This window comes from Osmerus mordax, chromosome 8 (assembly GCF_038355195.1).
Source record: "Osmerus mordax isolate fOsmMor3 chromosome 8, fOsmMor3.pri, whole genome shotgun sequence".
NCBI classification, from domain to species: domain Eukaryota; kingdom Metazoa; phylum Chordata; class Actinopteri; order Osmeriformes; family Osmeridae; genus Osmerus; species Osmerus mordax.
This window is the reverse complement of record NC_090057.1, coordinates 8,783,016-8,794,675: the sequence shown is the minus strand read 5'-3', so window position 1 is coordinate 8,794,675 and position 11,660 is coordinate 8,783,016. Positions and strand designations below refer to the sequence as shown.

The 11,660-nt window shown below is 49.0% G+C and overlaps 1 protein-coding gene across 1 annotated transcript in view; it reads left to right on the top strand.

Moving 5' to 3' along the window:
- The window catches only part of LOC136947617 (uncharacterized), an 18,283-nt gene extending 13,922 nt beyond the window's left edge, over positions 1 to 4,361 (top strand). Inside the window, exon 2 of the mRNA XM_067241745.1 lies at positions 3,718 to 4,361. Coding sequence (XP_067097846.1) covers positions 3,718 to 4,361 — 644 coding nt within the window. The remainder of the gene's footprint in view (positions 1 to 3,717) is intronic.
- The last annotated feature ends 7,299 nt before the right edge of the window (positions 4,362 to 11,660 follow it).

Below are 11,660 nucleotides of genomic sequence, written 5' to 3'. Positions count from 1 at the left end.
CCCTGGTCTGACCTGTTTCTCAACTTGAGCTCCTGTCTTGAAGGGCAGTCGGGTAATACCTTTCTTTAACACACACACACACCACACACACACACACACACACACACACACACAGTTGAGCCGTGCACGCACGCTTCCATGCATGCATAGGCTCATAATCTAATGCGCACACACACACACACACAAACTTGCTCTTCTAGTACAGGCAGATATGCTTGGCTCTGTGGCGTCTCTCTCTCTCTCTCTCTCTCTCTCTCTCTCTCTCTCTGTCTCTCTCACCCTCTCTCTCTCTCTCTCACCCTCTCTCACCCTCTCTCTCCGTCCTACCCGCCCCCCTCTCTCTGCTCCGGTGTTTCTCAGATTCAGTTGAGTTATTTTTGCTCACTCCAACACTTGGCTTGTTTTCGGTCTCCCAGACAGAGAGATGGACAGTCGCTGAAATGCCACTTCACTTTCACGTCTGCAGTCCCTTTGAGCGTTCCTCCAGCCTCGAGGCTCGCTTTCGTTTCACTGGCCATCCATTAGCTCATCTGATCCTTCAGGGCAGGACAGCATCCAGCTCTCCCAGATCGTCTTTCTAACTAATTGCCCCGTATAGTCTGGTGTCTGTCTCTGCTCCTCTTTGAGGGGTTGCCAGATAGATGCTTCTAACTGCATCTGCTTCCTCTCCACTCACTCTGGCCACAGCTAGCTATAGAGTTACACACACACACACACACACACACACACACACACACTTGCATCCTTACTGCTCTTACTCTTGTTCTCTCTCTCTCTCTCTCTCTCTCTCTCTCTCTCTCTCTCGCACTCGCACTCGCACTCGCGCACACACACACACACACACACATATAGAATTACTCCAAGCCTGTCCAGGTGCTCAGGCTAATGGTTTAATAGGTTTAACTGCGTATGCTCTCATCCAGCCAATCCTGTGGCTTCCCTGAAGGAGCGCTTCGATAGGTGGATCCTGGGACACTTCCTGTCTGTAAGGAGACGAGATGACAGACAGCTGTTTGGACAGCCTAGGAGCTGCTCAGGTTAGCCTAAATAGAGCAGGGTGTGTATGGTTCAAGGCTAGAGAAAATGACTGCAGATTAAGAGGTCGCAGGATCAACTCCCCTGTGTCTTATGGATGTCTGCTAAATGAACACATTATGTAAAGATGGGTTAATGATATACTGTGAGATAAGCCTCTCTTTAGTGTGTGCATCTTTGAATGAGTGGTTAACCCTGTTAATCTCTTATACGAGTTTACATACATACACTGCTGTAACAATAGTTTAGAGACTAATTGCACTGGCTGGTTGGCTGGCTGGCTGACTGACTGATTGACTGTCTGTTTGTTTGACTGATTGTATTTTTCGGCCGACTGACTCCACCCCCAATCTCCTCCAGCCTCCACTCCAGCCCCTTTCTCAGCCCCCATCCTCAACCTCTAGCCTCCAACCCCCATCCTCCAGTTCCCCTGCCCCAATCCTTAGCCCCCAAACTCTAGCCTCCACCCCAGCCCCTATCTTCAGCCTCCAGCTTCCATCCTTATCCTAGAACCCCTAGCCCCCATCCTCAGCCGAGAAAAAATGCATTTAAAAGTGCAACACGGGCACATCGAAAACAAGCCATTATTCGTGGCATTAGGCTGTGTTTGATAGTGTGTGACACCCTGCAGGACACATCCAGGTCATCACTGTGGCAGGCTTTGTGGGTGACTGGTTGGCTGGCTGACTGGCTGACTGGTTGTCTGGCTGTGTGCCTGGCTGGCTGTGTGGATGGCTGGTCAGAGATGTCTTTAAACCTCACAAACCCAGGTCATCACTGTGTTTCAGGCAGAGTGTCCCTGCAGAGGATCTGATCTTGACTGTAGGTCTCCGACGGTTGGGGCTTTTGTCCCAACTCTGTGTGGGAGCTGCTCTGACCTTCAGTCATAATGACATGTGACAGAAAAGCTCAGACAACACATCGAACGCATACACGCACACGCACGCACACGCACGCACACATAGATCTGACATTTATGGATGTACTGTTTCTCACAGTATGGAAGCCTTATTTAGTGAATAATAACATTTTGACACTGGCTGTGCCATTGACTCCCTGGCCTTTAGAGAGCTGTGTGTAATCCACCAGGCCTGTAGAGGGAAGACAGAGGGGGGGGGGGGGGAGGACTACTGGGAGGTTATTGCTTCCAGTCTACACACACACACACTCACACATATACCCACGCACAGTAACACACTCTATCCATTCCGTTTCATTCATAGTCTGAAATGATAAACACGCTGGTGTTTTTAGCATGTTACCCTCCAAGTCTTGGCATCACTGGGGCCAGACCCTGCATCCCCCACCTCCACCCTCCAGCAGGGACCAGAGATATCCAATCACACAGCTCATTTATTTTGAATCTGTCTGAACTGCTGGGATTTCACACACATACATAACCTTCCTGCATATTGCATCACCTGTTATACTGATAGATTCACACGCTTTCCTTCTTTCTCAGCAGTCTGTGTGTGTGTGTGTCCTATGTGAAGTAATGAGATGTGTGTGTGTGTGTGTGCCGGTCAATATTGTCAGGGCTCAGGTGGAGGTGGGAGGGTGGATGAGGAGAGGAAAGGAGAGAGAGAAAATAGAGAGGTGGCAGAGGAGGGATGGAGGGAAGAGAGAGGAGAGATGGAAGGAAAGGGGAGAAGAAAGATGGAGGGGCAGGATGGGGAATGGAGAGAGAAGATGAGATTGAGAAGAGGAGGAGAGAGAAGTCATTTTCACGGTACAAATGTCTTCTGATTGAATAGATCTCCGTCTGCCTCCAGGCCTCTCGTGTCTCTGTTAGTATGACGGCTGGCTGAATGACTGACAGGCTGGCTGGCTGGCTGAATGACTGACAGGCTGGCTGGCTGGCTGAATGGCTGCCTGACTGGTAGATTGTCTGTCTGGCTGAATGGCTGGCTGACTGGTAAACTGTCTGGCTGGCTGAATGACTGGCTGACTGACTGAATGACTGGTAGACTGCCTGTCTGGCTGGCTGAAGGACTAACTGTTTGGTTTGTTGGCTGAATGATTGATGACTGGATCTCTGTCTATCTGGCTGGCCGACTGTCCCTTTGTCATCCCCTCTCTTCCCCTTCCTTCTTTCTCCCTCTCTTTCTCTCTCTCTGACTTTTTTCTCCAAGCTTCCGGTTTCCTAGAGGCACATTTCATTAGGCGCCAAGACACATTCATTTACTCCCCCTCTCTTCCATTTCCTCTCTCCCTCTCTCTGTCTCCTCCGCTCCCTTTTCTGTTGCTCTCCCTTCCTCTCTCTCTCTCTCTCTCTCTCTCTCTCTCTCTCTCTCTCTCTCTCTCTCTCTCTCTCTCTCTCTCTCTCTCTCTCTCTCTCTCTCTCTCTCTCTCTCTCTCTCTCTCTCTCTCTCTCCTCTCTCTCTCTCTCTCTCTCTCTCTCTCTCTCTCTCTCTCTCTCTCTCTCTCTCTCTCTCTCTCTCTCTCCTCTCTCTCTCTCCTCTCTCTCTCTCTCTCTCTCTCTCTCTCTCTCTCTCTCTCTCTCTCTCTCTCTCTCTCTCTCTCTCTCTCTCTCTCTCTTTCTCTCCCTCCCCTCTTCATTTGCCTCCCTTCCTCTCTCTTCCCCTCTGTCTCACTCCACCGAGCATGACACAGCTCCACAACTTCTTTCCGAGACGGTGTGCATGCTCATTGAGTAGCGGTCCATCGGCTGCCCCTGTCCAGACTGCATCCCCTCCGCCCCTGTCCAGACCCCCCCCCCCCCCTGCATCCCTCCGCCCCTGTCCAGACTGCATCCCCTCCGCCCCTGTCCAGACTGCATCCCCTCTGCCCCTGTCCAGACTGCATCCCCTCCGCCCCTGTCCAGACTGCATCCCCTCCGCCCCTGTCCAGACTGCATCCCCTCCGCCCCTGTCCAGACTGCATCCCCTCCGCCCCTGTCCAGACTGCATCCCCTCAGCCCCTGTCCAGACTGCATCCCCTCTGCCCCTGTCCAGACTGCATCCCCTCTGCCCCTGTCCAGACTGCATCCCCTCTGCCCCTGTCCAGACTGCATCCCCTCTGCCCCTGTCCAGACTGCAATCCCCTCTGCCCCTGTCCAGACTGCATCCCCTCCGCCCCTGTCCAGACTGCATCCCCTCCGCCCCTGTCCAGACTGCATCCCCTCCCGCCCACTGTCCAGACTGCATCCCCTCCGCCCCTGTCCAGACTGCATCCCCTCCGCCCCTGTCCAGACTGCATCCCCTCCGCCCCTGTCCAGACTGCATCCCCTCCGCCCCTGTCCAGACTGCATCCCCTCCGCCCCTGTCCAGACTGCATCCCCTCCGCCCCTGTCCAGACTGCATCCCCTCCGCCCCTGCAACCCCTGAACTATTTGCCCTCCTCCCGGATAATACCCCGCCTCCTCTCACCCCAGTCACTCGCCCCCTGAACGATCTGCCTCCCTGCCCTCTGCTCCAGCTGGATTTAGTCACTTCACTTCCATCTATTACACGTGGGCCTACATATTGTTATATTCTTCTTTGTTGTTGTTTCTGAGCTTAGCCTAGATAAACTCATAATTATTCAATGAATTATTCAGTATTATCATAGGCTCATAGGTTTGGACTTACTGTATGACTTCATATTTTTATTGTAGGTTTAGATAGGCTGCTAGGGATTGGGAAGAGGAGGAGGACAACGAAATAGGCTAGTTTAAATGTACCCAAACTTGTACTTGTTATAAATGGTTAATAAACTTGAAACTTAAACTCTCTATTACTTATTCTCTCTCCCTGCCTTCCTCCCACTCTACCTCCTTTCGTCTCTCTCTCTCTCTCTCTCTCTCTCTCTTCTCCTCTCTCTCTCTCTCTCTCTCTCTCTCTCTCTCTCTCTCTCTCTCTCTCTCTCTCTCTCTCTCTCTCTCTCCCTTCTTCTCTTCCTCTCTTCATCCGTCTTCACCCTGTCGCCTAGAACCACTCATTCATAATTGATAGATGAACTTACTCTCATATACCATTTCTACCACCATTAATTTTGCAGTGTTTAATGAAGGAATGGATTTAGGTAAGAACCTGTGGCCAGCAGATCAGATGACATCATCAACCACAAACACACGCACACACACACACTGTGATAATGACAAACTGTCAGAGATCAGTGGCATCTTTCTACCTCACTCACTCCCTCTCTATTTCTTTCTCTCCCTCCCTCTTTTTTTGTCTCTTTCTCGCTCTTCTTCTCACGCAGTCTTTCACTCTCTCTCTCTCTCTCCCTCTCTCACTCTCCCTCCCCCTTTTCCACACTGCATTATCGAGGCTATGTGTAATGTAGCTCGATTCTGTTTCGCCATGTGGTTGACCCTGTAGCTACGATCCTTGCTAACCAAGGGGTCTGGGTCCTGGGAAGCCATGTTGTCTTTGTAGCAGAGGCTAAGTACACAGAAACACTCTGCATTAGCGCACAGTCAGTTCAGGCCTCGTTTAGTGTTTCTGCAGGTGTTCTGCTGCGCCATCTCCTCTGGTTATTTGTTCTCTGTGGTTATTTGTGTTTTGTTTCCCTTTTTGTCTGTGTTCCAGCCCGACAGGCCAGGACGTATTGAAGTGTTGCTCTGTGGAGTTCATTTAGCAGGGAGAGGCAAGCCAAGTACACACGTTTAAATTATTCACCTGGCATCCTCTTATTCCTGCACACCTAAATAAGGCATGAGAGGTAGAGGGAGAACAGAGAAAAGGGGAGAAAAGGAGAAGACAGGGGAAGCGCTCTGAGAGGACGGGAGCAGAATATGAGCATGTTTTAGAGTACAGGTGGAGAGAAGGAGTGAGAGGTCAGGTTCTCCGTGTTCCTTCACGTGCCTAAAAGCTCCTGCTTTAACTGGGAATACTGTCAGTGTACCACCTTCCTGGCCTGGCTGTCACACACACACACACGTATACACGTAGCCCACACACACACACACACACACACACACACACACACACACACACGTATACACGTAGCCCACACACACACACACACACACACACACACACACACACACACACGTATACACGTAGCCCACACACACACACACACATACACACACACACACACACACACACGTATACACGTAGCCCACACAGACACACACACACACGTATACACGTAGCCCACACACACACACACACACACACGTATACACGTAGCCCACACACACACACACACATACACACACACACACACACACACACGTATACACGTAGCCCACACACACACACACACACACGTATACACGTAGCCCACACACACACACACACACACACGTATACACGTAGCCCACACACACACACACACATACACACACACACACACACACACACACACACACACACGTATACACGTAGCCCACACACACACACACACACACGTATACACGTAGCCTACACACACACACACACACACGTATACACGTAGCCCACACACACACACACACACACACACACGTATACACGTAGCCCACACACACACACACACACACGTATACACGTAGCCTACACACACACACACACGTATACACGTAGCCTACACATGCACACACAAATACACACGCAAACTCAAAAGGGAGTATTACTGTAACTGCGTGGTAATAAACGGTAGACTTGTTTTTGTGTCATCGTGACAGTAGTTAATGACTGCTATCTATTGATTAACCTATTGATCAATTATGTATGTGGATCAGGGTCTGCCAGGATGCTCATACGTGAGAGAACTGCAGAGGAGACAGAAGCTGTGTGAGTGTGTGTGTGTGTGTGGTGTGTGTGTGTGTGTGTGTGCGCGTGTCCATTAAAGAATCAACATATTTCACCTTGTGATTGATTGCATCATTGCATTGTCTACATGCGTACACCTTCTGATTGGGTGTAAGAATGTAGTGTGCCCATAATCAAACAGGCCAATGAGAACCGTCTCCTTTGATTTCTAGAGACAGGATCTAATGGATTATTGGCTTCTTCCTACAGAGAGAGACTGATTGGACTAACAAACAAATCCAGAGCTGCTTCATCACCAGTCTCCAGGGTGATGACAACCATGTTACTGTAAAGTCCTTTACCACTTGGCTGTGGATCTAACAAGGGCCTCCACATTCAGAACTTCTGCTGGAAAAAGAAAACCTTGTGTGTGTCCAGTGAAGCTAATGAGAAGAGCTGTCTCCTTTGTCTCGACGTGTCCCTGTTCACTGATGAGGCCTCAGACAAACTGACAGTAAGACAGATGGAGAGATGAGGAGGAGGGGGGGGAGGGGGAGAGGAGGGAGGCATGAGGGATGAGCGGAGAGGAGGTGCTAGGAAGGGAGAAAGAGGAGAGTGGGGGCGAGGAGGGGAGCGAGCACGGCAGATAGATGAGGGAATGAATCAGAGGGGCAGTCAGTGAAGTGAGAAGAGGAGTGGGAGAGGAGGAGTGGAGGGAGAGAGAGAGAGAGAGAGAGAGAGAGAGGAAGAGAGGGACAGGGAGAGGGCAACGGAGGTGGAGAAGAAGGGAGGTGATCGATAAGTCTTTCACAAGGTCTTCATTAGTTTGCCTTGTGTCAAACGTCTGGATCAGGCCTAATACTACTGTGTCCTATGATGATTGGAAAAGGTCAAATCAATGTGTCTGCAGGTGACACACACACACACACACACACACACACACAGGTACAAACAGACACACACACACACACGCATGCACATTGTTGTTCCTTCTCTCTCGTAACATTTAAACAGTCCTTAGCTGTGACTATGTTCTCGCTCAGCGTTAATTATAACACTGAAGCTGCAGACAACGCTCATCCTGTCTGTCAGATCATTACACAGATAACATAAAACAACACCTCTCATCTCCCTCCCTCCCATCATCCCTCCATCCCTCCCTCCCCCTGCTCGCCACCCCTGCCCGCATGTCTTCATTCTATCCGCTCCCTCCCTCCCTCCCTCTCCTCCCTCACTCTCCTGCCCTTCTCATCCTGTCTGTGTCTCCGACAGACCCTCATAGCGATAGCATCGTCTCTTAGGCTGATCCCCATGTTACTGTTGACAGTGATCACACAGTACTAAGTGTTTCAAGTTAGCATTGATCTGCTTACGAACGGAGAGGTGGAGGATCAGATTATACCCTCTTTTAATTTCATCTCTCCTCCTGTTGTCAGAGCCTATCGACTGGTAGTTAATGACACCCTTTTTCTGGGAACTAGGTTGAGTTTATTATCTGTTCTGCTTTGAGTTCTCCCCCCCCCCCCCCCCCCCTCGGTCTCTCGCTTGGTCTCTCTCTCTGTCTTTCTCTTTCTCTCTCTGTTTTTCTCTCTCTCGGTCTCTCTTACCGTGCAATGACAACACATTCTCAGAGGAACAGTGACTCATCGACTAATTCTTCAACTGCAAAAAGAGAAAACCAGGAAGAACTGTACTGATCAGCCAATGAGGTTGGCTTCTTGATTTGATTTCCCTTGTTGTTAGGGTACATTAAACAGAGAGACTACATCTTTGTCTTACACTAAAAAGAACAAGTTACTGTTTTACAATAATACAGTAGGAGCGTCAGAAGTATAGTGGGTTTCAGGATGCATATTTATTTTTAATGATCTGTCTATAAGCTGTACTTCTCACTTCTTCTTCATAAGTGTTAGACACTTCCAGAGTGCTGGTACAAGGGAAGGGGGTTTTATCTGGGGTTTTCTGAAGAGGCTTGTTTTTCCTGTTCCTCTTCTCAAACAACTAGCTACAAAGAGAGAGAATCAAGAGGGATGGAAATAAGGATAGTGAGATGGAGAGAGAGGTAGAGAAAGACAGATAAGTTAGAGGGAAAGAGAGAGAATCAAGAGGGATGGAAATAAGGATAGTGAGAGTTAGAGATGGAGAGAGAGGTAGAGAAAGACAGATAAGTTAGAGAGAGAGAATCAAGAGGGAAATGGAAAAAATAGAAATGGACAGAGGGGTGGAGTACGTAAGAAAGAGCTGACTATCAGGTTGAAGAGCTAGACCTGCAGACTAGTCACAACACTGTAGACTAGTCACTACAATGCAGACTAGTCCACTACACTGTAGGACTAGTCACAACACTGTAGACTAGTCACAACACTGTAGACTAGTCACTACACTGTAGACTAGTCACTACACTGTAGACTAGTCACTACACTGTAGACTAGTCACAACACTGTAGACTAGTCACTACACTGTAGAATGGTCACAACAGTAACACAGTAGACGAGTCACTAACAGATGGGACCTGTCCTCATGCATCCCCCCCCTTTTAGCTGCGACTAGCAGCTTATTAGCTGTCGGTTGGTTGGTCGGTTGGTCCACATAATTGCATGCATGTACGTGGTTGCAGTTATCACAAATTCACACTTGGTTGTCTCTCTCTTTCTCCCCATAATTCCTCCCTCGCTCCCCTCTCTCTATCTGCCTTCCTCATTCTTTCTCTCTATCTCTCTCCCTATAATTCCTCCCTCGCTCCCTCTCTCTATCTGCCTTCCTCGTTCTCTCTCTCCTCTGTCAGAGCAGCAGACATCTGAAACTCCTCTCTGTCTTCAGCTGTGTGCCCACACTCTCTAGAGAGAACACATTGGCTGTGTGTGTGTGTGTGGGGGGGGGGTGTACGTGCATGTGCGAGTGTGTGTGTGTGTGTGTGTGTGTGTGTGTGTGTGCGCCGCATGCCAGCCGGCCCGTCTGCTGCATAGTGCCAAAGAGCCACTTTGTCATTCTCACTCACACACACACACCAACAAACACACACACACCCACACACACTCACACACACAAGCATACTGCACCTGTTAATGGGTGTGGGTCTACAGGTGCTCTTCAGGAGATAATCTCATCTCATTTTCACTACTGATGGTGCCAGGCAGTCCTTGGGGGAAACACACACACATGCACAAAGACACACGCATAGATACACATACATGATGCACACACACACATTACAGACTAACACACACACACACACACACACACACAGATACTAAGCCAAGGCTACATAACAAAGCCTAAAGATGAAAGGCCATCACCTCTGGAAAAAAACAAAAAACATTCAAAACAAAAAACATTCAAATTATTCTCTTATCGTCTGTGTAAATAAGGAGTTGTAAAGCATCAATTGTGTCTCTACAGTCACCAGTCTCCAGGTGTGACAGTTGTGTTCAAGGCCAGCTGGTTTTAAAAACTTAAATAGGCTCTGATTTATTCGATGTTGTCTGTGAATAGTGTTTGTGTGTGTGTTTGGTTGGAAGTTCATGTGTGTGTGTGTGTCAGTAGGATGTGTTTTTATATCCTGTGTATCATCCTCACCAACATCAGGGTGAACCTCAGACAGGATAGTACACAAAGTTTTGAGCTTACAGTAAAATCCCTCCGATCCACACACCCACAAACACACACACATACACACGCACTCTCTCTCTCACTTGAAGAGTTTTGGGAGCTGGTGCTACTGATTACCAGTATTTGTTTTCTAATTAGGTCTTCATCTAGTGTCGTTCATCCAATCCCGTCGTCCAACCCCGCTTCCCCCCCCCTCCCCCCCCCTCCACATCAAAGAGACAGAGTAGGACCTGAGAGACCGCACAGCGGAGCATTACAAGAGGCTTTGTTTAACTGTTACAGGGAAGAGACACACACACATCATACACACACACTCATCATCACACATGCACACACACACTCATCATACACACACGCACACACACACACTCCTTTTCTCGATGTCCTGCTTACATACACCGTTTGTATCAACATGGACCGAGGGCTTGGAAGCGGAATACATACCCCTAATGACAATGAATTCATCTGAGCGATAAACATGCTAATAGATCAGGATCCTTCAGTGTATTGTGGAATGCTAAACAGCTACACATTGTGACTCACATCACTGAATACCCCGCCCTTCTCTGCTAATCTCCAGTCTCTATAGTAATACACTTACAAAGCCTAATTTAGCTTGGCCTCTTTTCTCTCTCTCTCTCTCTCTCTCTCTCGCCTCTCGCTCTCTCGGCTCTCTCGCTCTCTCGCTCTCTCGCTTCCTCTCGCTCTCTCTCGCTCTCTCGCTCTCCCTCGCTCTCTCGCTCTCTCGCTCTCTCGCTCGCTCTCTCTCTCTCTCTCTCTCTCTCTCTCTCTCTCTCTCTCTCTCTCTCTCTCTCTCTCTCTTCACCTCACTTTTCATCTTGTCCTACAGTTGTTTGACCACACTACATCTGTCTAACAAGGGACAGGGACTCTAGTTAATTGTAGTACTGTGTTTTTGGTCTCTGTTATTGGTGTTTGTGTGTATCTTGTTTGTGTGTCTGCGCATGCTTGCGTGTGTGTTTTTCACTGCGAGCATATAATCTGGGGAAAGCCATGCAATTATGCATCGCCATGCTTCCACAATCAAACCCCTGGCCTCAGAGACACTGCTGTGTGTGTGTGTGGAAGAGAGAAAGTGTGTGTGCTTGAGAGAGGTGTGTGTGTGTCTCAAGTCCACTCCAGGTAAAACAGCTCTTGCTGGCTTTGTCAGTTAGAGAGCGCTTGAAGCATGTTAAAAACAGGAGGAACACACTCGCAGGTTTGTGACAGCAGATTGGGTGCATTGTGTGGATGAAGAGATTACAGGTTGTAATCTGGTAGTAAAATCCCAGAGGTCTGAACGACCTGGTTTACCAGGAGGGGAGAGACACCATCTAATAAAGTCAATCAGCA